Source organism: Rissa tridactyla, chromosome 7 (assembly GCF_028500815.1).
Source record: "Rissa tridactyla isolate bRisTri1 chromosome 7, bRisTri1.patW.cur.20221130, whole genome shotgun sequence".
In the NCBI taxonomy this organism is placed as follows: Eukaryota; Metazoa; Chordata; class Aves; order Charadriiformes; family Laridae; genus Rissa; species Rissa tridactyla.
Genome location: NC_071472.1, coordinates 37,064,717 through 37,089,330, shown reverse-complemented (window position 1 = coordinate 37,089,330; position 24,614 = coordinate 37,064,717). Strand labels below are relative to the sequence as shown.

The window sequence follows — 24,614 nt, the reverse complement described above, 5'->3', positions numbered from 1 at the left end:
ATAGCAAATAAAACACTCAGGCAGCAGAGAGTTGGGAGGTACTCACATTAAACAAATTACTCCACAGAACAAGAGTGACAAACTACAAAGGACACAGAGCAATAGCATCAACACTGTTGTACGTGACCCAGGTATGCGTATTTCATGTAGGATTTGAAGGACAAGCCCTAGAACCTCTCCAACCCCTAGGCAACAGTTTCCCAGCAGCTTCAGTTATTCTCCTTTGGGACTGCCAGAACCACATAAGAGAACACTGCAGAGAAAGCCGGATCAACCACATAACCTGTCTCACTACACAATCCCACCAGCAGCCATGTTGATGCAAGGGTGGAGGCAGAAATGTGTGGCTGAAGGTAGAAGGAAAAGCGAGAATGACCTTTTATGAAACATATGAAACTTTATGTAACCTCAGTTTCTCTTTCTGTTGAAGTAAATAAGCATAACATTTGCAAGTTACTATACTGTTAAATATTCTTACAGCCAAATTTTCTTTTTTTCATGTTTCTACTAGGAGCCAAAATCCACGGTCTCCCTCTACCACTGCTAAAAATGTCAGTCAACACCACAGACATTCCAACCAAGCTCACAGATACCACCAAAACCAGGTGTTATCTTGCTTACAAGCTCTAAGTATTATCAAAATACATAACACATCATTATGCGAGCTACAAATCACAAAGCAGCAAAAGTCAACAATCCTACTTCACTTATTAAAGTAGCAAATATTTCAAATAATTCCTGAAGATCTGCATAATATTTGCAGTGCAGTCAGTAGCATAAGGACTTACAGGATTTGAAGACATTTCTATCCTAACTGAGCTTTTGGTAGCAGTCTGTAAGTTTGCAATGGCTCTTGAGTCTTTACAATAATTACATGGTAATATTTAGAGAGGGAAAGGGACAACGTGAGACCAAGAAATAACTGTAGTGTTCCTATGTCAACCATCTTGACAAAGTCTTACCCAAACTCCCTGACAATATCCACTAAGTCATTAATATATGATCTATTTTCCATGAAAATCAGACTTACGATTTCCTGCAATATGCAGTTAATTCACCAATTAACTCTGTGATCTGAGCATATATAATTCCTTTCATAAGTAAATCAAACTCTAATTTTTTGTTCCTCGTTGGTGCTGCTGGAAGACATTTTCAAAACCTTCTTGTCACAGTAATTGTCTCCTTTTATCGCTTCTCAGCCTAGATTTATTTATGATAGCAAATCATGACAGTATCATTTGTCCTTACGCCATCACCATCCTGACACTTAAACAACTTCTTCCCTGGCGTATTTATAAAGACAGGAAGACAGATGTGTCACTGCGATATATCTATAGTAGAATGGAAGAGACATATTAAGAGGAAATAAGAGGAAGGCATATAAACTTAATACCCATAAACATAATTCATATCTCATCTGGAATACCATTTAGTTAACTATCTGACGCCAGTCCAGGGTCACCACCACATCAAACAGTTCCAAGGCAAAGCACTTCCTTTTTCTACTTTTTCCCTTTTTTCCCCTCCTTCACGCTCCGCAAGGCCCAGTTTACAGCCCTTGTTCCGAACTGCTTTTTCGCCTTGACCCTGCCAATACTTCACGGACGAGGTGAGCGCACGGTTCCCGGTGCCGGCAGGAGCGGGCCCGCTGGTCCGTTACCGCCAACGGCTGCAGGTGCGAGGGCGACAGCCACGGCCTCGCTCGCTCGCTCGCGCTTAACGGCTCGCGCGTGCTCAGCTACGCCTGCCGATCTGCGCGGCGCGTGGCGTGTCCCTGCCGCGCGCATGCGCATCCCCCCCCCCCACGCCGGCCTGTTGTGCGCGTGCCTTGCCGCGGCTGGCGGCCGGCCGTTGCGGGGGCGGGGTGGGTGACGCGCGCGGAGCTGCCGCAGTTGCCGTTGGGTTTGTGCGCGTGGTGATGTCGGGCCGCGCGCTGCGGCAGGAGGAAGAGGAGGAGGAGAAGGAGAAGGAGAAGAGGGGGGAGAGCGCGAAGCTGCGCCAGAAGGAGGAGCTGAGCCGGAGGGTGAGCTGAGCCGGCCTTCCGGGAGTGGGGCGGAGGGCCGCGTCTCCCCCCGCGTCCCCCCCCGTGTTTCCCGCCGGTGCTCTCGGCTGCCTGGGGTGGGCTGAGGCGCGTCCAGGGCCGTGCTGCCGGGGGGGATGCGAGGGGTGGCGGCCCCGCGAAGCCTGTGACCTCGGGTGTGATCAGCGTGGAGAGGTGGGCGAGTCCTGTCAGGAAGCTGGGGCCGTGCTGATGCGGGTTCTGAGCGTAGGGCTCGGAGGAGACCGGCTGTCGTGTAGCGAGTTCTCGTCGGCGTCGCTGTTAGCTCTCTTGTCAAATTAGCTTTTTGGTTCTTACAGCCCCGAGTTGAGCTTGAAATGTCAGGTGAGTTGCAGTGAGGTTCTTCTCTGTAGTACTTACTTCAGCTGTACCTGCTCAAAAAGTCCCAGGGGATTTCAGTCACAGGGGCTGGCACTCCTCGTAAATCTGCTCTGTTTTCCGTAGTGCCAATAGCTTTCTTCAAGATGAAATCTGTCAAGTCCTATGGAACTGCTTTCCCTCAAAAAATGACCTCCTTTCCATGTGGCCATGTTGTATAAAGTCAGTGGTATTTTTGATTGGCTGGGAAGATACAAAGCTAGGACATAAGAGTATTGCAGGTTGTAATTTCTGTTATGCTTAAGTGTCTGGTTTAGTCCATAGCAAACAATGACATTGCTGTTTTGTCCGTTGGAATTGCGAATATAAGCTATTGATGTAGCTGCTGGAAAACTTGTCTTTTCTGTATGCCACATTCTATATGCTAACCTAGCTCTGGGGCAGCTTTCTACTGTTGCACCAATTCCAGGAGACACAAAAGAACAAAGAAAACCGTATTGTTTGTTTCTAACAAAATGCATTAGGTGCCTGCTGACCAGATTTTGTTCTATTTTATTGGCTTTTATGATGGTCATCCTGATTGCTCTTTAGAATTGACTGCTATCATTGTAAAAGAAACTGGGAATATCTGCCACCTCTGCCAGTGCTGTCGAACAGAGTGGTAAATCCCACTGAGGAAGTTTGTGCAAAACTCCAGAGCAATAGAAAGGCTTCCATTGCTCTTAGTGCAGTTTTAGGGGGGTTGGGTTTTTATTGGTTCCATTTTGAATCTGGAGAATACCTGTGATTATAATGTCCGCTATAGGTATTATGCTAAATTTTGTTTTCTAATTATTATTTGATGTTTTATTAATTGTTTGCATGTTTTCTTTTTTCCTGGGGGAAAAATGTGATCTCTGATTATAAATAGCTAGAAGTACTCTGGCTTCCCAGTAGTGATTGCTTTCGAGGGTAGGAGAAATATCAATTCGTGCAAGATAACCCATTTTTAGAGCAGTTATTTAGTATTTCATTTTATGTCTACTAGCACTTTGTCTTCAATGGTCCATGCAGAGAACAGCAACTATGTATGCCTGTAGCTGTCTTAAAATATCAGTAAGCGTTTTCACCATCATGATTATAATACAGTAGTTTATTTTTAAGAATTAAATTGAGGTGCATCTTTTGCCTTTCAGATTAAAGAGCAGAAGGTTGTAGTTGATGAGCTTTCTAATTTGAAGAAGAACCGTGTAAGTATTTATTAATTTGCTTTTGCCTATTTCATTTTAGCATCAAAGAAATAAGCATAGAGACAAGAGGGGAAACAAAGTCAGAGCACGCTCTCTTTAATTTGTTGTAATACAGATTTTGGTACAGATGTTCTCAGAATAATTTGTCCTCCAAATGATTTGATTATGTACAATTGTGCACTGTAACACAGTATGGTTTTGGGTTTTTTTGCCTTTTTATGTTTTATCTGACTTATTTCATTAAAATGGTAGAGTTGGTCAGAAGACTTCATGAAGTATTCTTACTTTTCATGTGTATGTTTTAAAATAGAATGTGATCCCTCACATATGAGGAAAAGAGAAGTGGAGTGTAGTTATGCGTTGATCATGGAATGTTTTTGGTGGTACGACATTAGCGTATTGGTGTTGTCGGGGTAGAACTTACCCCTTCACTTTTATGTCAGATGGGTATCTCGGTGGACCTGCATCACCTTCTGCTGCAGTGTGGTTGCTGGAGTTCTTTGCTTTGACTTAATGGAGTGTTGGTTTTGTTTTACAGAAAGTTTACAGGCAGCAACCCAATAGCAACATATTCTTCCTTGTAGACCGAACAGAAATGCTATCTCAATGCAAAAGTAAGTCTGCAGTGATCAAATTGATTAATTTTGATCAAGTTGATCAAATAGTTAGCTATTTAAAAGCTGTATTTGTAGCTGTTAATGATTTCTAAGGTATATTGCAATGAAAAACTGGCAACTGTATATCAAATACAAAGTAGACTTCAGACACGTGCTTGTTTTTCTGGATTGGATAAATATGAAAGTGTTTCCATTTGATATATGGATTTGATAAAAGCGCTGAAGATGTACAAAGAGCAAGTCCCCCACAGAGGGGTCACTATTCTCAGCTTTGGGAAGCTGTATAGTCCTTTGTCCCTTAAATAAATAAAAAAAAAAAAAGTCTAAAAATTGCATGGGATGAGTAGGAAGAAAATAATGACAAGTTAAACTGGAGATTAAGCTAGAAATCTTTAGGCAGTTGAAAGAATGGATCTGTGGGATTATGAAGATAGGAGAATGGATGATAGGGTTGATGATTGTACAAACATTAGAAATGTATAAATTTAGAAGTATAAATTTATTTCTGGAATCAACAATTACTACTTTCATTTTGTTTCCTTTGATTTGGGTTGATAGTGTTGACATTTTTAATTGACAGTTCACTTTTCTTATTATAAATGTGTAAGTCATACTGATCATATAGTCAATAGTTGACCATTCCCCTAATTCTTCTGCTTGCATTGTGGCTTTCTTTGGGAGAAAAAAAATTCATAATCTTTGTATGATTAAAGAGGAATAAGCTACAGTGAGCTATAGTATTGATGTAACACAAACATAGCACTTTTGTTACTTAGCATTTCATGTTTATCTCTTTAATTGAACAAGTGGCTGGAGCTATGCATTTCTTAGATACACTCTTAACTACTCATAAACTCACTCATAAACTTATCAGTTTATGAAGCTGATTATTTGTGTATTTTTCTCTTACACAGATACATTAGATGAATTAAAGAAGGCACATCAGGAGATGGAAAATTCAGACAAGACTAAAATCAAGAAATAATCTATCTGAATTCAAAGTCACAATGTGTGGTATTTGTTGCATTGTTACCTTGTGTAGCCAGCATGCTATTCATGATTTCTTTAATGAAGACATACTCTGCCGTCTTAGAAGAAGAGGACCAGACAGTAGCCAACAGTTGATAAAAACTGTGTCTGATCCATGTTATGAGTGTCTGTTTTCTGGCCATGTACTTCACTTGAGGGGACTGGTGACTCCTCAGCCTCTGGAAGATGCCAATAACAATATTTTTCTTTGGAATGGAGAAATTTTCAATGGAGTGCCGGTAGGAGATCTAGAGAATGACACAGAAGTAATGTTTCATCATCTCGCATTATGCAGTAGTGAAGCAGACATTTTGTCACTCTTTTCATCACTTCGGGGTCCATGGTCTTTTATTTATTATCAAGCATCTAGACATTGTTTATGGTTTGGTAGAGATTATTTTGGTCGTCGCAGTTTGCTTTGGCAATTCAGTAATGAGGTTGACAGTGCTTTCTGTCTCACATCTGTAAGTGTTCATTCTGAATCGGGTAACCAGTGGAAAGAGGTCCCAGCATCTGGAATTTTCAAAATTGATCTCAAAGCCTGTGCATCGACTACATCTTTGTCTTTAACATTGTTTCCATGGAAGTACAGCTGCACAGAGGTAGCAGTAGAAGAAGTATTCATTAACATTCTGGACCAAGTTTCAAAAGACTTACCAAACCACGTACGTCTCATGATGAATGAATCAAAATTATGTCTCAGAGCACCAGTTATGCCCTTAAATAAAACAATTTCTGAAGCTTCAGGTGAACGTCTGGACAGTAATATTAGCAACATTATCCATACGCTTTCTGTAGAAACCCTTCAAGGATTTCTTGCAGAGGAACACAAGAAAAAATTAGTCCATCAGTTTATTGATGTTTTGAATGAAGCGGTGAAGAGACGGGTTTTATCTCTTTTTAGAGAACAAGATCAGAAAACAAGAGAAGTTCCAAGCATGTCTAATGGGAAAGCACATGTTGCAGTGCTCTTTTCTGGTGGCGTTGATTCTATGGTTATTGCAGCCCTTGCTGATAAACATGTGCCTTTGGAGGAACCAATTGATCTTCTCAATGTAGCTTTCATGATAAAAGAACAAGCTAAGCAAAAGGGTAACACTAAAAAACATAGCAACCAGGAAGTACAGCTTGATTTGCTTTGTCCTCAAGAAAGTTGTAAAGATCTTGATGCTAAAATTGGTGCTCATTTATCTTGTTTTGATGTTCCGGACAGAATCACTGGTAGGGCAGGACTGAAAGAATTAGAAGCCATTAACCCTTCAAGAACCTGGAACTTTGTGGAAATTAATGTTGCACCAGAGGAATTGAAAAAAATGAGACAACAAAGCATTAAGCACTTAATTTATCCACTGGATACAGTCTTGGATGACAGCATTGGCTGTGCAATTTGGTTTGCTTCCAGGGGAGAGGGTTTTGTTACTAACCGAGGAAGACTGAAACCATACAAAAGTCCTGCAAAGGTACTGATTGTTTTCTGCCTTATGCTTCACCTATGAATGTAAATACAGTTATGTTGTTTTAGAAATCAGCAGGGGTCCTTAATATTTATAAGGCTTCTGAAATTCAGTGGCAAAATATCAGATAGTCCTGTACTGATGATCTTTGTGTAATTCTGGAGTTAAAAGCTGCATTCAGTTCTTTTGTCAGGTAATGTGTGTAGCTTTTCATTAAGCTTGAATAAGCAACAGTGTGACTAGGAAAAAAATAACAATCATTATCATTTTCAGTGTTCCAATTCCAGTAGTGGGTAACTGCTATTCAATCCAAATTGTATAGGTTAACAAGTTTAGAGATACATGTTAATGAAGTATTAAGTACTGTTGTTGTGTACTAGCTGTTGTGGGCAGATTGATTAACTTTACTCGTAAGAGAGTAGTGGTGAAATATTTATTAACATAAAACAGTGATTTAACAACATTAGTAGCGAATGCGACAGTGTTTTACGAGATTCAGTGGAAAGGTACACTTGATTAATTACTGCATAGAGGACAGGGTCAGACAAGTTGTCAGGGAGACCCTGCTGTTGAGTCACAAGGTTCAGAAAGGACCCCCTTGCTTTTCTAAACTCAGAGAGGAGTCTAGGTGCGGCTAGGTCCAATCCCAGTCCCAGACTTGTTCAGCGGTTTATGTCTAAAGGATTATATATGTGCAATCAGTCCTTAGATCACTTAGTTAAGATTTCAAAGTTCAGCGTGCTATTAACCACTTAGCAAGAATCTGTTGTGGCAAGGAATTTCTCAGCCTTGAGGAGCAGAACCTTAAGCGAGTGTCCCCTGGCATGCAGCCCACTGCCGTGCAGGAGAGCTCAAAGGGCTCTTGGGCTGTCCACTATTTTATAGAGTAAGATAATTGACTGATAGTCATATTTGCATGGAAACAAAATATCTAAGTCCCCACTCCAGACAGCGTTTTGACAGTGTTGCCAGCCATCCCCCAAAGCCCAGGTGCAACTGGTAACAACTCATAACTCCCACTGATGGTTATGGCTCCAGCAGGAGCTGGGGCTGGGCAGGGGGGGAGACAGGGGAGAGCAGAGCACACCACCACACCAGCATCCCAATGGCTGTAAAATTACTAGCTTGTTACTTAGGCACAGCATGTGATAAAATCGCAATTAATAATGGTAGAAAACATGACTACTTGGAATCTTTTGTAATTAGAGTATGATTGAATGGCAGAACTACAAAAAGCAGTTCTTTCTTTTTTCGTAACTTATTTTCATGTACGTAGTTTTAAGTAAAATCTTTTTAATAACTAGGTTATTTTCTTGGGAATTTGATTCTTATTTCTCACTTCCCAGTTCCTGATGCTTTGCGTAGGGAAGAATAAATTCTTTAATTTCAGGAGTTTGCAGTCCACTGCTGCCTTTGCTTTTTGAGGCTTCTGTTGCTTTTCTAATAATTGCTAGATCTTAAAAGCACAAAAAACCACTAACAACACACACAATAATTTGCGTAAAAACTACTGCTGTAGAACACAGTTGATGTAGTTGACTGATCCACTTAAGGATGTGCATCTCAGATTTGCACAACATAAAAATTCACCTTAGGTCCGGAATATGTTGAAATGAGTCATGAATTAATAAAACACAAAGCAAAATTATCATTCTCTCATTAGTTACTTACTACTGTGCACAGGTTAAAAAATTAGTTGACCGCTAGCTGGTGTCAGATTAGTAAAACATGCTTTACTGTTTATGTTAAGAGACTTCCACTTTTGTAGTGAATTGCTGTTGAAGGCACAGTAATGGACCAGACGTAATAATGGGTGTTTTTGATAGCATTTTATGTGATTATCATTGAGTAGACAGAACAATATGGCATGTTTTTATTTCGTATAATGCAGTTGTTATTAACCCAGTAGCTGGTAAATTAATAATAATCTGAGAGTACATTCAGACGACTGTTTAAAACCTACAACATACTGCGTAATCTGCGGCAACAATTTCTTTGATAAAGGCTGGTGTTTAACAAATGCCGTTTATTGTAACAGAAACAAACAAAGACATTATTCAAAGATATTGGTGTATTTGTGATGCACACAACATTATTTTCATGATTTTTCCTTGCCTCGGTGTGTACTTTTAGGTTTGATTGTGAACCTATTTCAAGTTTCCATTGACTTTATTGGGAACTGTTTCTGCAAATATGTAAAGCACATCCCATCATCATATGTAATATATTTAGAGGATGTGTATTAAAGTTATTCTCCTTAAAATGTAATTAAACGTTTAAGACCTGTTACGTGTTATTAGCTTGTATAGATATTAAGAAAGATTTCTTTTATTCTGTTTTCTTAGGTTGTGCTTACAGGAATTGGAGCAGATGAACAGCTTGCTGGGTATTCTCGACATCGTGTTTGCTTCAAAAAATATGGATTAGAGGGTCTGAATAAAGAACTTGAAATGGAGTTAGATCGCATTTCTTCTAGAAATCTTGGTAGAGATGACAGGATTATTGGCGATCACGGGAAAGAAGCCAGGTATTATTGTTTTAACATGAAGCAAAACTGGTTTTGCCGGTTAGATTCTGCTTTTAACACTCCAACAGAAAACTTAATTGAAACTTCTGTGCATTTTGTCTCTAAGTTCTGTTGCAGTTTCGTTAATATGCACTGTGTTGTGGCATTTTTTGGTTTTGTTTTTTAAGAAGTGGTCTGTAGTACTGTGGAAGAGTTACTTAAGCAAATTGAGCAACTTGAACATTGGATTTCCATCTGCAAGTTTTAAGAAGCAGAACAGATGTTGAAATAGTCAACATCAAGTTGGTTTTATTATTTTAAGTGAGACAGTCTTCTGCACAACTTTGAAGTGTTGTGGTGCGGTCATTTGGGGAGTGACTTTGAACAATGACAGTGTAACATAGAAGCCATGTATTCCTGCCCATGCAGTAAAGGCATGATCAATATCTACTGTATTTCCTGGTTAAGTCAGAACAGTTCAAGAATCATTTTATTTGTGTTTACTTCCTCCATGCTACCACCAGCTTGCAAAAAATTCCTTGGGTGTTGTCCAGTAGCAGTCTCTGCTACTGGACAACAGGTGCATGAAAGGTCTTTTCACGTGATCTTTGTGCTAGTGTTTTTCCAAATCGGTTCTTAGTTGCATGTGTTCAGTTTAGGAGTTGCAGTGGTGAACAGGCCATGCTGTTAGGCTTGCATGTGATTAGATATGAATGCCTGGAATTTGGAATGTTGTCAGAATTTGTTGTGTGAATATTTTTGTTTCAAAGTTACAGTGTAGATACATACAGTATGAAGTTTTTGAAGAGTTCTTTCACGTGTCTGTCTTCCTTTAGGTTTCCTTTTCTTGATGAAGAAGTTGTTTCATTCCTCAATTCTCTGCCCATCTCAGAAAAAGCTGACTTGACTTTACCTCGAGGAGTTGGTGAGAAATTGATTCTACGCCTTGCAGCCAAGGAGCTTGGCCTTACAGCCTCAACCGTTTTGCCCAAAAGGGCTGTACAATTTGGATCTCGGATTGCAAAACTAGAGAACAACAGTGAAAAAGCATCTGACACATGCAGCAGACTGAAGTTATTTTCAGTAGATGAATTATAAAGCTACATCTTGAGATGCTGCATTTATTCTATATACAAATTCAGTAAATCTTTGGAGTTTTCTTAGAATGTTTGGTCTGGTTTTTTTACACACTTGGACATTATTATTAATCATCAAAGTAATATGTGTAGATGTCTACTTCTACTAGAGACTCACTATGAATCCATCTTTGGGGGAGGAAGGGAATACTGGGCTCTGGAGAAGACAGGATAGCCAGAGGTTGGCTTTCTCACCCTTCCTAACTGATGTCAGTGGCGCAAAAAGCATATCGAATCTGTCCAATCTGTTACGTACATAGAATTCGGTACGGTAGATTTTCCTCTGGTGTAGAACAGGGCTGGTCTTGCAGCTGTGCTTTAGGAGAGGATTCAGGTTATGGTTTTAGAAGGGAGGGTGCAGTGATAAGCTGGCCTGGGTTGCCACAGGCAAAAAGAGCTGAGGGTCTTGGGCCTTGTCACCTCAGAGATCTGCCCTCTAAGAGTCATGCTTGCCCTTTCAGTACTTGAGAAACAGACACCCCACACACGCCCTGGGTGTTTTGGGACCATCCTGTGCAGCCTCCCAGTCCTCAGCCAGTTCTGCAGGACTGCGTTGGTTAGTGGTCCCCAGCCTGGGGCTACCTCTGCTCCCAGAGAAACTGGGAAGCTCCCTCCAGGCTGTTCTTTGTCCATCATTGGCTCCCTAGCTTGCTGCCTCTCCTTTTAGCTTTAGCTCTGCTACTTTTACTTCAAGGAAGATCTCTTTTAAACAAAACAAAAAAAATCCCTCTTTCAAAAAAAAAAAAGTATGTCGATGCAATCATGGGGTAGAAATACGAATGGACTTCCTCTGAAAAAAAGCTTGAATTAGCTTGTCTTTCTAACTGCGTATGGAAGGATTGCAAAGTTAACGTAAGAAAAACTGGGTACATGCTCTCCAGTGTTTTTGGTAAGGTCAGAGCTTAGTACTCAACATGCTACCTCACAATTATATTTTTTCTGTTGGTCGAAGTAAGTGGAGAAATCAAAAATCATACCAGAAAAAAAATAATCAATTTTCATACAAAACATAATACATCGATTCCTACAAAGTCTCTCTAAGGGTGTAAGTAGGTTTTCAAAATAATTTTTCAAGTCTGTAAAGAAATATTAAAAAAACTTAATTTTCAGTGCTTCAGAGCACTGGCAGATTTCTTACCGGTGCTCTGAGGAAAGTGACTCCCTAGTACCTTACCCTGGGATGTTTGCAAGAGTTCTTGCATCTTGCTGTAAAGCAGGTGGAGGTTGGACCAAGAGGAAAAATGAGGCTGATGAAATGCAACTATTGTTCATTACGTGTTATCTCTGTAGTAGTGTTGGAGTGTTCCTAGGAGTTATGTGTCACCTAGGCCACTAAGAAAAAAAGTTGCACTTTTTGTACCCAGGCAAATAGTTTCTGTTCCAAACTAAGAGGCCTCTGATATTTAGGGAAACATGAGAAATAATTTTGGAAGGATTCTAAATAGTTTTAGGTAGGTTAAAAAGAAAACATATAATTTGGTGTTGGCAAACTTTATCCAGTTATTCATGAGAAATTAATTTATCGTTATTATTTATAATACTATTATTTGTAGAGTCTCTTGACCACGTTTGGTTCCAGAGGGAGAGGGAAAAGAAAAAAAGCTATTTTAAATTCAATACTTGATGTATTTAAGTCGCATTCTATAACATTTTGGAGCAACCTACAGGAACATTACTGTGTTTTAATCTCATCCTTAAGAAATGTATTGTTTTCTTGCAAATACTAGTATAGTTCTTGATTAAATAATATTCTATTTCTTTTTTGTTGTTGTTTTTTTAGCCCCTCTAAGTATTGTATTTTAGAAACTGGAGAATATTGAAGAATACTTGGGCCTCACAAAAGTGTTGCCTAGAGCTGAATAAGCTGCCAAGGCAACCCGCTTGTCAGACAGTAGCACAGGTAAATGCTAGTGCCTTGTCTGCAAAGTCTGACAAAAGCAAGTAGCAAGAATTAATTACTACTGTGTCCTCTAGCTGGCTGGCTTCAAAATATGAGAGACAGTGCTCAGTAGAGATTCCCAGAGAGAGACTGCTGGGCCAGCTAAAAAAATCTGTGTACCCAGACAGCAACTTTGGAAGCACGGGTGGATTCAGATATGTGCTTGTATTATTAAGAAGTCCATCAGATTTTGTGAGAATTGGCTGCTGGAATTTGCTGTTTAAACCTTCCATAAATTCAGATGCAAATTATCATCACAGTACTTCGTGTCAGATTCCTCCAGCTGATAGAAAAATTGGACAAATTTTTATCAGTGTTGACTACACGGTAGAAGCTTAGGGCATACATACTGAAAGAGAAATGTGTCTGGATCTTAGAGTGCTTTGAAATGAACGTTGATACAGATGGGAAAACCCAGACAGATGGAAATATTTTTAGAGTTTTGTTCAGGAGGAGAGTACGAAAACTTTCCTATTAAAAAAAATACCTGATACTGCATGTAGCTTATACATGGCGTTCCTAAAGCTGGGATCATTACTTGAAAAAAATATAGATCGCTGGATCTCCTGCAAAATTATAAGATGATATGAAGTGCTGTAAATTCACGCATTTCCAAAAAAGCTCCGCATCCACCGTGGTATTTAAGTTATTGGTTGGATTTCCAAAAGTCCTCAGTACTCGGAAGCTCTCTCTAAGAATAACAAGAGCTCCAGGCTTAAGAGATGTATTTTGAAGAATTCATAAGACACGTGTGTATATACTTTTTTCCCAAACACTCTACATAGTTCTATTTATATCATTTACCGTATTTGTATAATTAAGATTCAAAATTAGTTGCCTTGTTATATAATAAAAAAGATGGTGTTAGAGACAAAAGAATCTTTTAACGTTCTAGCTTACATAGAAGTAATAGTTCCCAGTGTATTAATAACAATACTATCAGGTTATAGTGCATCTTACAAATACATTTTTAAAAATAAAGACTAATGTTTGCATTTAGGTGGTACAAACGTATTTTTATGGAAGGCAACAATAGCGTTCTAAAATATTTCATTTCACCTTCTAGGTTTTTCTACTCATTCCTGGTTTTGCGGGATATTTTGATATTCTTGATATTTCCACTAAGCATGAATTTTAGGAAACCTATGATGAAAATACGAACGAAGATCCAACTTACAACCCAAACAGTACAGTAAAAAAAAGTCTTTCTTTATGCAATATGCTGATAATATGCTATTTAAATTGATGCTTGCACTACAGAAGTGAAGCTACATGAAAATGTGTTTAGGTTTCATGTGGCGAATAGGTTCACCAATGTGGTAAGATCAACAGAGGCATATTAAGATACAAACCAAACCAGATTGCAGCAGAGGCTATCTCTTCAGCAAAAGCTTCTGAAGAAATAATTGGAAAAAATCACGGCTATCTGCAGGAATATAGAGTACCTTAAGCTCCGTTTTTACTGGGGTTTAAAAAGAAGGTGGAATGCCCAAATTTAAGTAAACATCTTCAGCCATATTCCAGTAAAAAACCTAAATTTACTGATTTTTTAAATTCAAATTTTGCATTGATGTTTTTCTATCTTCCAAAATATCACACCTTGCAGATTTTTTGTATTTAAATTTTATATATATATGTATCTTTTATATTAAATACTAAAATAACTTGAGTGTTTTAAGCTATTGACTTATTGCTACTTCTAAGAAAGAAAAAACCCCACTTTTTTATATCTTGTGGAGTTAAAACTGAAAGAGAACCATTTGGGTTTTTTGGACCAAATTTCAAATGTCAACATTTTCAATATGCACAGAAAGAGTATTTTTATGTCCATGGGGGAACTGATTTCGATGTTGGTACTCTGTCAGTAAAGGATATTTCATCAGAGATCGTGATTCTAGTTTGCTGTCTGTCTTGTAACGTGTGTGTGTGTGTGTATGTCTTTGCAGCTAATAAATCATGACAGAATATTGCACTTGGTTACAATTAGCATCAGAGATAAGGGAAAACATGCTTAATCCAGGAGTTAATAGTTTTGACTAGACTATGTTGTTACTTGGCTATCTTCGTTCTTATAGACCTGGCTGATACGGTGTTCAGTACTTATTTCTGTGAGTATGCTGGAAGAATATTTGCTGCTAATACTGAACCGTACAAGGTGGCACAAGATACCTTAATCTTAAGGGCAGCATTGCCCTAAAAGCAGCCCAGCCTTTAGGTGGCTTTTCTGGATGGCACAATAGTAGTCTGAGGAATGAACAAAACGGATTCACCTGACAAGGTATAAAGTAGTCCCTGAGGGATGCTTCTCGTTAGATACAGGTTTAATTTGCTGTGACGTGCACATGAGACAAAGCACTTTTAAACGTGAAATGAAATCAAAATTGTACTTCAGCTTCCTGGTTGCTGATCATTGGTAAGGCTCGTGAAGCTGCAGTTCTGTTGGTCATTTTAATGAAGTGGGCCGTTAGGTATTGATGTAAACAATCCTTACAGCTGGTTCAGTAACTGTTTTCTCACAGGCCGCCTGTCGCACGTCGGGCTCTAAGGCTCAGTTGTTTGACATGAATATGCCAGGTAGAGAACGCTACCCCATTCCAGTGATGGAATTTGATGGTAAGAGGTAAGGAACGTGCACAGTAATACAGATACTATAGTGTAGTCTTTAAAATAATACAAGTCCTTTCTGATGTGAGATTGGCATTTACTTAACTGAAACTGCTCAGTATACTGTGAAGGTTTGAGAGGAATAATCGGTTTTGTAGCTTTATAAAATATATTTTCATTCCAGTTTGATTTATTTTTTTAACAGATTAAATGATACTATCAAACACTAGTTAAAATTCTGTACCTATAGTACAGTTGCTGGCAACATCCAGGGTTGGTGGCCAAATATTGTGCAACTATTTATTTTGCATAATGCAGTTACTTTTTCTGGAAATAAGGAAACAAAAGTTCTGCAGAAACAAATGAAAAGCATCATCGTTCATCAAAATAAGAACCTGGTTTTTTCCATGCTTTAAATTCAAGCGTGTGAAAATATCCTTACAAAAGCACTATAAAACTAAGGTTTACATTGTAAACAAGCAGAGATTGTGGTTGGAGGGTTTTTTCTTCCCTTATTTGAGCACTGTAAAATGTCCTATAGGAGGCATTGTATTATTGTGATTGTATTATTTCATGTAAGAAAACTACTTATCTTGGTATAGATATATTAAATTCCAAGTAAATGTTTTCAATTGTACTAACTACTCTCAAACTTATTCAAACATAGCTTACGAAGAGAGAATTTCAAGATTAAATTATTTTTAGATTTAAAATCTTACCAATTGTTTGACTGTTACGGTTACTGAATATACTTGAAAAGCACAATGACTCCTGAAGTGATATAAAATGATTACATTTTGGGGGTTTTAATAATATCCAGGAGGTTAACAAGCAATGAGGGCAAGGTATATGTACCTCATATGTTATAGCAGCGTAGGGCTGCAAGGGATCTCCAGAGGTCATCTAGTTTACAGCCTTTTTCTAAGTGAAGAATAAAATACTTGCAGAGCATTCGAAGTTATTTTAATACATAACATGCAGTGACTGAGGAATCCATTTCAATAGGAAACATGCTCCATTACTTCCTTAAAGTAGAAGGAAGCTTCCTTAAAACAGAAAGCTTTTCTTTTTTTTTTTTTTTTAATCCTTTCCTGCAAATGAAGCTAAATACTTTAATCCTTCCTGCAATGAAGAACAAGTGAACACTGGTTTCATAACACATCTTAGTAGACTGAGAGTTCTTTGGTGCATCACCTTCATCGTTGCAGTCAGCCTCTCACTACAGCAAAAATTCCCAAACCTGTATTTCCTGTCTCCTATGTGTTATTCCTATAACAAAGGCCAAACACATGCCTTAACTACATTGTTGATTCATAATAGATTTGATTCCATTACCGTTCTACAAATCTGCCTCGTTATTCCTAGCTGGTATTTTGTATTTGCTTGTCTTTAAGTGTACTAGAGTACTGAATTTTATTTTGTTGATTTTTTTTTTTTTTAAACCAAAGATCATCATATTTCTAAGTAGGTTTTCAGAAGGGTTAGCAGCTGCTTTCAAAAGGGTATAAGCTGCGATTTCAGCGCTTCCTTTTGTGCTTTCAATTTTCAGGCACAAATTAAAAAAAAAAATAATGCACAGAATGCGACATTGAAGCAAACCTTTCGAGACCTTGTGTGCTCTATAATCACAGGTCATCAAAACACCATCAATAACGACTCACTGAGCACAGACTTTCAACCATGTAATCTGTTTTACTGAGATAGGCCAGGAAATTGTCATAATAGCATTTCTAATTCCTTGTTGCAAGACATGTCCACTTAAATATTACAAAAGATCTTTCATATAATTACATGGGGCATCGTTCATGTGTACTTGTTTTGGAAGAACTTTAATATTTTTTTAATAAAAAAAATAATCATTTTTGCTGTGTTCTCTCTTAAACACTTAATTGAGATAAACATAATAGTGATCAGGTCACTGTATCTGGATTTTATTAGTGTTTATCGTATCAGAAAACCCAGCTATTTAGGGATTTCACCCTCGTTGTTCAGAAAATTTGGAAAGAGGGAGCGACTTTCGAGCAGTTAAGACTGACTGGCTTGTTGATCCCAAGGAAGGTACGACCAGCACTAAAACCTGGGATAACTGAGAGATTAGATGTAATGCGGGGGAGTAAAAAGTTTTTGCTTGCAGTTTGTTTCACAAATTCCAGTCTTTCATGTATGTTGAAATCAGTGAGCCAGACGTATAAACATACTGCTGGATGTGGCCTATGAAATGTGGTAGTGAAATTTATTAAATGAGGTATTATTTTACCAAGAAGATAAACTACTTAACGATACAGATAAAATTACCAAAAGATAAAATTACTTGTAGTTGAAATCCCATGAAAATCAGACTCCAGAAACAAAATGTAAATACTATGGCTTGTTCCAGTGGTTTGCACTCAATGAGGGATCTTAACCTTCCAAAAATTCAGTACTGGAGAAAAAAATAACGCGTGTACCTTGTAAATGTGTTACATCTTGTCTTCCAGTTAAAAAAGAATTAATTAAAATATTTTAGAAAAACAGGCAACTTGTTTGTCTAACTGTCCCGCAAATCCCAATTACTTATTTGTATTTAAATGGAAGCAATTTTAAACTTACGCATTACAAATTAGAAAACTCTTATTGAAGAGATGCTTAATACTTGAAGTATTTATTCCAGTGAATACCATTGTAATGAATAATACTGTAAAAGTGTATTATACTTATTATCAAAAGGCAAGGTCAAATAACCCATTATTCACATCAAAACTCAGAACTTGCATCTCATTTACACTGTGATTAGCTTTACTGAGCTGTTTATAAAAAAAGGAGAAAATTAAGGGCACTAGCCCTAGGCCCCAACATTTTAATTTTGTATAATAGGCTTCTCACCCCAGCAGCAGCAAATTAGGCACTGTTGAAATTCAGTTGTACTGGCACAGCTAACACATTGAGATCATCTTGAAAATCTGTGCTCTCTTGTGTTCACTTTCTGTAACTTTTCAATCATGGAAAGTATTCATTTTTTTTTTTTTAACACGTACTGTCAATTAAAACCTTATATTGTTGAATTATAATATGGTATATATTATAAATAGATAAACACCTTCTTATAAGTTACAAAGTATAAACACTGAAAATGTTTTCATTTGCCTAAGTTCACTAGACAAATTAGTTTGTTTATCAGAAAGTGCACTTTTAATTTTTTTTTTTTTTAATTAATACTTAGAACTCAGACATTTGTGGAGCGGTAACTGGAATCATTTTGGTGACAGCACACAGCATTGATTTCTCTGACAGGTGATCTTCAACACTTGTAAACCAACTACTGTCAGTAAATGTAACAGCACTGAAACGGTTTTTATTGAACAATTTATAGTTACATTTACTTTATTTTATTTTTTAAGATGCCAACCATTGTATCTTCTTTTTTAGTTTTGGCACTTTGATGGAGTCTTCTTCAACTCTTTTTGAAATATCAATTCCAAGGGGAGCTCTAGAAAATAATAAAATTATGTATGTGTTAAAAATAAATAACATTATTTCCAAATCACACAGATGTGCAGATTCACAGACCTTCTTTTTTTTTTTTTTTTTTTTTTTTCCACTTTTGCAGATTCCCTGCACTGTAAAACTCTGTGACCGTGAAAATGGTCCATCTGAAGCCATACCTAGAAACCTCTTTACACTGAGGAAACGTTGGCATTTGTAGTCATTCCAAATTCGGGAAACACAGTTGTGATTTCAAAGCCTTCATTTGGGGACATTTTTTTATTTGAATTGTGATTTTAGTTGATAATTCATTTTACGTCTCACTGATGAATGCAAGACATACTAGAGATTCACAGGTATCTCTGGGGTATCTTAAAGAATGTATAGTCTACAGCTAATAAAACTTAGTATTTTATTCAATGAGATTGATTATTCAATGAGATACATAAAACAAGTTATTTTTGAAGAAATGTATTTTATCATTTTTCATGTGACAATTATAAAACAATTTTTTTTTTGTCCTGGGACCTTCCGAGTCTGTTTTCCTGGAAATATAAAGGGGAAAACCCTAAAAAAAAATTCAAGTTTAAGACCAGCTGGTACTTTTGAAATGCTAGAATTCTGTTTGGCCTTAAGCCTAGATCAACTTAAATCTATAGAACAAGTCATTAACAAAATCAGTATTATCAGTAAAAAAAAACCCCAGTATTATCCGGTGTTATATGTCAAATCCTTTTTTTGAATTGATTGCTCATTACGAATAGACAGTTTGACCTGGAGCATTTTGATTTATGTCTACAGTGAATGAGTAGCCAGGGGGAGCATATTACAGCTTAACTTGCTCCAGTTTTCCCATACCACAACGGTAATAGGGAAGTACATAGAACTGTTACGATGTATGCTAATTTAAGTTTCTGAGATAAAACAAATGTAAATGCCAGACACGATCATTTGTATTTCACAACTACATTGAAAAGGACGTGCTGGTAAATTTTAAAGCCTATATGCACTGCAAAGGCAATCCTCATCAGCTTCTGCTCCTCTTTCCAGTCTACACCCCCTCCCGCTTTCATTGGCCATAGCGAGTAAGTGAAGAAACAGACTGTGAATTAATTGAGGCACTTACTTTGGTTCATAGCGGATGCCGTCAGTACTATGCAAAACACCAAGTCCTGCACGTAACCTTTCAATGCCATTCCTAAGCGAGAAAGCAAGGATGTAAAAACGTACGTCGTAACTACGTGAACATGCGTGTGTGGTTCAGTCACCATACGCAGTTGTTCTTGACTCTGATGCCAGCTTTTAAAGAACATTATAGAATGTTCTTTAAAACATTCTATTCTAAAGAACATTATAGAATGTTCTCATATAGACCTCATGGCCCTCTACAACTACCTGAAAGGAGGTTGTAGAGAGGTGGGGGTTGGCCTCTTCTCCCAGGTGAATAATGACAGGACCAGAGGAAATGGTCTGAAGTTGTGGCAGGGGAGGTTTAGATTAGATATTAGGAAGAATTACTTTACTGAAAGAGTGGTCAGGCACTGGACCAGCCTGCCCAGGGAGGTGACTGAGTCACCATCCTTAGAGGTATTTAAGAAACCTCTAGATTTGGCACTTCAGGGCATGCTCTGAAGGGCAGAGATTGTAGGTTGTTGGGGTTTTTTGTTTTTGTTTGGTTGTTTTTTGTTTTGTTTTTTTTTGTGTGTATGTGTGTATGGTTGGACTCGATGATCTCAAAGGTCCTTTTCCAACCATGAAGATTCTATGATTCTATGAACACACGCAAAGAGAAACAACTCTTACCATGCAATCATAACACCATTGTCGGTGCACAGTCTTGGAGGAGGACACAGTAAAGCAAAATCATTTGCATCTGCCAAAGTCTGTAGACCTTTTCGGATATACTGATTGCTTGCAACTCCTCCTGATACAACCTAACAGCAGTTTCACAAAGGAAAAAGGCATTAACTTAAAAGTACTGATGGGTCACACGCAGCTAACGTCCTATTTAAAGAAAGGTTATCAGATGAAGTTCTGAAGACAGCAATAAATAATGCATTTGAAGATTAAAACATATCTTTGAAGACAAAAACATATCAGAAAATAGTATGATAAGTGAGCTTATTATGCTAAAAGACATTCCTGAATAAAAGCATGTTATAACCAGAACAGCTGTCAAGTATTGGGGAGCACTAAATCAAATTATGTGGCCTAAACTGTCACGGAAGGTCAGATTAGATGGCAAGAAAATCTCTTTCTCGCTTAAAGCCAAACTATGAAAGACTTTATTGTAAATATTTATATAACTATTACTTTAATCCTGGTATTTTCACAATGTAATACATACTGACATCTTCTTCAGCTGTCAGGGAGAAAGTATAACAAGGCATCTGCATCTTCCAATAATGTTACACAGCCAAATACAAAAAGGAAAAAAAAAATGTATACCCACCAAAGTTGCATTTTTTGATGATAATATGCTATTTTTTATGCAGAACAGCATGGCTCGATATGTCCGCTGGATAATATGAGCGGCCACTGCATGCTGGGCAGCAGCTGCAATATCCTTAACACAGGATAGGACCTCGCCTTCTTGAATACCTATAAAAATGTACGATCAAATGGGTTTTCCTGGGTACAGATCATGAAAAACATGGTCTGCATCTGACTTCGTTTAAAAATACCTTCTTCTTTTTCTTTTTGTATAATGACTTTATTGACAAGGTTCTGAAGTCCAGAAAAAGAAAAGTCACAGTTACGGTATTGTTGCATGGGAAGTCTGAACACGTGCTGCTGCCGGTTTCCAGTTTGAGCCAAGTGCTCTATCGCCTTCCCCCCGGCCATGCTGCGGCACTCCGGGTGCTTTCTTAAAGAGAGTCTCCTTGCCACCTAAGGAGATAATAAACAACGGATTCAGCACAGAGAGCTAAATTAATTCCTCCCGCAACTCCATCACTGTATTGGCGTCCGTGGAGTAAAATTAGACACCACAAAATCCACTCCAACGTGAAATTACAAATGGGGCACAACAAGGACAAGACATCGACCAGTTGGATTCCCCTCCCTCCCCCCCGGAGTAATTAGAAATGCAATTCTAGAACAATTTGGGCAAACATGAGGATCAACAAATTTTGCAGGAAACACTACTCACCCAATTTTTATGCCATAGGAAACACACGGACAGCCTTTCTGTTATTACCAGATTAACAGGAACAAAGTTGGTTTCAACAATTCCCTTTCTGACTCCACTCACTCTTCCACTTTTTTAATTAATACGCACAAATACTGTTCAAAAACTCTGAGAACAAAACTGCAAGTTTCGTAAAAACTTTTTTTTGGTAAAAACTGATTTTACAGATTTTCCTCAGTGACCCACAAAGATTCTGAAAGCCAAAACAGGCTTTTGAAACTGTTTTTGAAAAAAATGCTAAGAAATATTAAGAAATAATAACAGAAATATTAAGAAGTATTTTTAATACGTATTGTTTTAAACATTTAAAATATCACAGTCTTCTCAAACTTGTTTGTATAATGGGTGTCAATGAAACTTCCAACACCAGTTTTGGTTATGTTGTCTATTTGCTAAAAATATTATTAATTTACATATTTACAACTGATGCTATGCACAGATTTTTAACAGCCTCTCGTGCCTTATATCTATGGTATTTCAAAATAGGAAAAAAAAAGTTAAGTAAAGCTCATATTGCACTGTATTACTGCCCTCAGGCTGATGATAATACTACCGCTGTGTAGGATAACTGCAATAAAAAGAAAAAAAAAACCTAGATTTGCTTATGTAAGGAAATATTACCTTATCCAGCATGTCACCCGGCGCTATGTCTATGGACTGCCCAAGCAGAAGGAAATCTGAGACTCCCTGTGCTACTGCCAAGAGGCAGTGGCCTCCAGAGAGTAACAGAACTAAGAAGGGAAAGTCCAGGCGATGGGTCAGTCTGACGGTGAGCGCGTGTGCCTCCATGTGATGGACGGGTATGAAGGGCTTCTGGTACCTGCTCACCAGGTTCAGGCTGTGCTGCAGCCCCACCTCAAGGCTTAGGGCAAGTCCTGGTTTTACTGTCGTTGCGATAGCTGCGAGTTCAGGTACAGAAACCCCACTGACACTAAGCGCTTCTTTCACCACGCGCTCGATGTTTTCTCTGTGAAGTTGCTGTGCCACCACAGGAATTATTCCGCCTGCTCTAGGAAAAAAAAGCAACAAAGAATTACAATACGTTTGCATTTCACAACAGATAGAATGGTATAAAAATAGATTCCAAACACCTCTTAAACCTTGCCACAACCCGGCTGTTTCTTTAGTACGTTCTCAAATGCCTTGTTTAGCGTAAAGAGCATCAATGCACTGAAGAGAGCGCAATTATTGCTGGGAGGTCAGAAAAGGATCTAACTTGCCCTTTTTTGGTACGCATAACTCTTAAACGTATCTCAATGATGTTCCCAAACAATGTCTGTAACTTATCACTTGTCAGTTCACGCACTTAGCCAACAATGCCTATATTTGATTAATTTTCCCATAAAAAATTTGAGACATTTAGTGGTTTTAAAATAATGAATTCATCTTTAATTCAAGCTAGATAAGTAATCTGTCTCATTTTGAAAGAAAATACTGGAGGAAACTTGTCAAACGCACAGCTTTTCTTTCCTCATACTTAATAATATCTCAAGCAGATGTGGTGTGGCCCAAGAGCCGGGTCTTTACACCTCCCCACTTCTCAATGAGTTTTCTGGAGGAGAGAAGACTTTTATATGGATGATATTACAAGGAAGAAAAACAGTAAAATCATTATTAAGGCAAAAGCCCTGAGAAAAGAATATCCTTACTGTAAATGGACTTCCTTCTGACAGTGCAGCGCTTCTCCCAGAACATTGCCAGCGTCGTCCACCACAGCAGCACCGGTGTCATCGCAGCTGGTCTCTATGCCCAGAACCAGCTTCCGAAGATGCAGTTTTCCAGCGCGCGCAGAGCTGCTTCTCAGCCACACAGCTCGGCCGCGCTTCACCCATGGCAGAAGGCTTTTGGCAACGCTGTTCATTGCTAAAAACCTATGTGGCGGTTACGCCTAGAAACGAACTGTACGGTTTATTATTACTGGAGGGTCTCTAAGCAGGTGCTGTGGTTTGATGTTCTGAAGAGGCGGTGTTGCTTTTAAAGTTATGGATGACCACACATGATTTTTAAGACCGTAACAACAAAAAAAATAATAATAATTTAAGAGTTGGGAGCTAATGTCTTTGTTTTACCTTAATCGTGCCTCAAGAGAGCCCTTCACCTGCGGTCCCGGGGGAGGGGCACAAGCCACAAGCGAGCGGCCCCCGAGCAGCGGCCCGGCCCCGGCCCCACCGCGGCGCCTCCGGGGCCGCTTCTCGCCGGCCGCAGCCGCGCTCGTCACGGCGCAGTCGCGCTGCGCCCCGCCATCGCGATATCCCGCCCCCTCACGCCCCTCGACCTCCCCTTTTTTCGAGCGGCCCGTTTCCGCCAGCCGGGGCCCGGCCCACCGGAGGTACCGCGCCGCGAACCGCCTCCCGCCGGCTCACGGGGCGTAACCCCGGGGCCGGCCGCACCCGCGGAGGAACGTGAGGCGTCCGAGGGCAAGTCATTTGCGTTCCGCAGGTGCCGAGCCGCGCACGGCCGCGCGCCCGCGCCCTTCCCTGTGTCCGTCCCTTCGCTCCACTCGTCCGCAAAACAGTGGTCTTTCAGGGGGCTACCATAGCCTTGTGAGGGTCGTTATTTTAAAAAGCGAGCCCGTTATCACCTCCTGTGCAAATAACACAAGGAATTAATTCTAATTGCTAAAATTCATAACTTACTACCTTGTGTTCTTTTTCCTTTTAAGCAGCATCTTTATCAGTAAAGAGCCAGAAAATTCGCTTAACAAGAAAATAAGTGTGCCACTGTAGGTGTTTCGGGTTTTTTTTCCCCCCCTTTATTTTTTTTTCCAGCTCACTGTCTGTCACTGCAACCAAAATGGCAATCAAGTCTTAAATGGAGTCTTCTGTTAAATCTGGGCCGGTTTTGGCTGGCAGATGTATGGTAGACTTCAAAATTCATCCTTTTTCCAAGATGGAGAAGTGCACGCTCAGAGCTCTAGATGTACCTTCAATCTAGTTCCAGTTGATTATATACAAGATTACTCTGTACTACATGGTACCCTTCAAACACAGCATTCCTCCACGTTCCCAAGACATGCAAATTATCTACACCTTTTTCTGCATACAATTAGTCCACATGATTTGCCTATTCAC

General features: G+C 38.9%; 3 protein-coding genes across 4 annotated transcripts; 2 read left to right on the top strand and 1 right to left on the bottom strand.

Moving 5' to 3' along the window:
- The first annotated feature begins 1,804 nt into the window (after nt 1-1,804).
- On the top strand, nt 1,805-5,277 carry ASDURF (ASNSD1 upstream open reading frame). The gene is made up of 4 exons (XM_054210296.1): nt 1,805-2,023; nt 3,553-3,606; nt 4,145-4,220; nt 5,138-5,277. The coding sequence occupies exons 1-4, from the start codon at nt 1,919-1,921 to the stop codon at nt 5,206-5,208; spliced, it is 306 nt and encodes a 101-aa protein (XP_054066271.1). The 5' UTR covers nt 1,805-1,918; the 3' UTR covers nt 5,209-5,277.
- ASNSD1 (asparagine synthetase domain containing 1) lies at nt 5,231-10,378 on the top strand. Its single transcript, XM_054210290.1, has 3 exons — nt 5,231-6,712; nt 9,052-9,233; nt 10,049-10,378. The coding sequence occupies exons 1-3, from the start codon at nt 5,231-5,233 to the stop codon at nt 10,308-10,310; spliced, it is 1,926 nt and encodes a 641-aa protein (XP_054066265.1). The 3' UTR covers nt 10,311-10,378.
- Nucleotides 10,379-17,568: 7,190 nt separating this feature from the next.
- OSGEPL1 (O-sialoglycoprotein endopeptidase like 1) lies at nt 17,569-23,807 on the bottom strand. Of its 2 annotated transcripts, none has more exons than XM_054210292.1 (7): nt 23,193-23,807; nt 22,165-22,552; nt 21,038-21,242; nt 20,806-20,954; nt 20,157-20,287; nt 19,480-19,551; nt 17,569-18,357 (listed from the first exon to the last, which is right to left on the bottom strand). In XM_054210292.1, exons 1-7 carry the CDS (start codon nt 23,402-23,404, stop codon nt 18,264-18,266), a joined length of 1,251 nt encoding a protein of 416 aa, XP_054066267.1. In that variant the 5' UTR covers nt 23,405-23,807; the 3' UTR covers nt 17,569-18,263. The 2 variants fall into 2 exon arrangements, with proteins under 2 accessions (XP_054066267.1, XP_054066268.1); XM_054210293.1 differs by having other exon boundaries at nt 22,165-22,547.
- Nucleotides 23,808-24,614: the final 807 nt, after the last annotated feature.

Coding starts and splice junctions, on each gene's coding strand:
- ASNSD1 (XM_054210290.1), top strand. CDS start 5,231: ATGTGTGGTATTTGTTGCATTGTTACCTTGTGTAGCCAGCATGCTATT. Junction 6,713..9,051: donor CATACAAAAGTCCTGCAAAG/GTACTGATTGTT, acceptor CTGTTTTCTTAG/GTTGTGCTTACAGGAATTGG. Junction 9,234..10,048: donor GATCACGGGAAAGAAGCCAG/GTATTATTGTTT, acceptor GTCTTCCTTTAG/GTTTCCTTTTCTTGATGAAG.
- OSGEPL1 (XM_054210292.1), bottom strand. CDS start 23,404: ATGAACAGCGTTGCCAAAAGCCTTCTGCCATGGGTGAAGCGCGGCCGA. Junction 20,288..20,805: donor CATCAAAAAATGCAACTTTG/GTGGGTATACAT, acceptor AACTGCTGTTAG/GTTGTATCAGGAGGAGTTGC. Junction 19,552..20,156: donor AATGGTGTTATGATTGCATG/GTAAGAGTTGTT, acceptor TTTCTCGCTTAG/GAATGGCATTGAAAGGTTAC.
- ASDURF (XM_054210296.1), top strand. CDS start 1,919: ATGTCGGGCCGCGCGCTGCGGCAGGAGGAAGAGGAGGAGGAGAAGGAG. Junction 2,024..3,552: donor AGGAGGAGCTGAGCCGGAGG/GTGAGCTGAGCC, acceptor TTTGCCTTTCAG/ATTAAAGAGCAGAAGGTTGT. Junction 4,221..5,137: donor AATGCTATCTCAATGCAAAA/GTAAGTCTGCAG, acceptor TCTCTTACACAG/ATACATTAGATGAATTAAAG.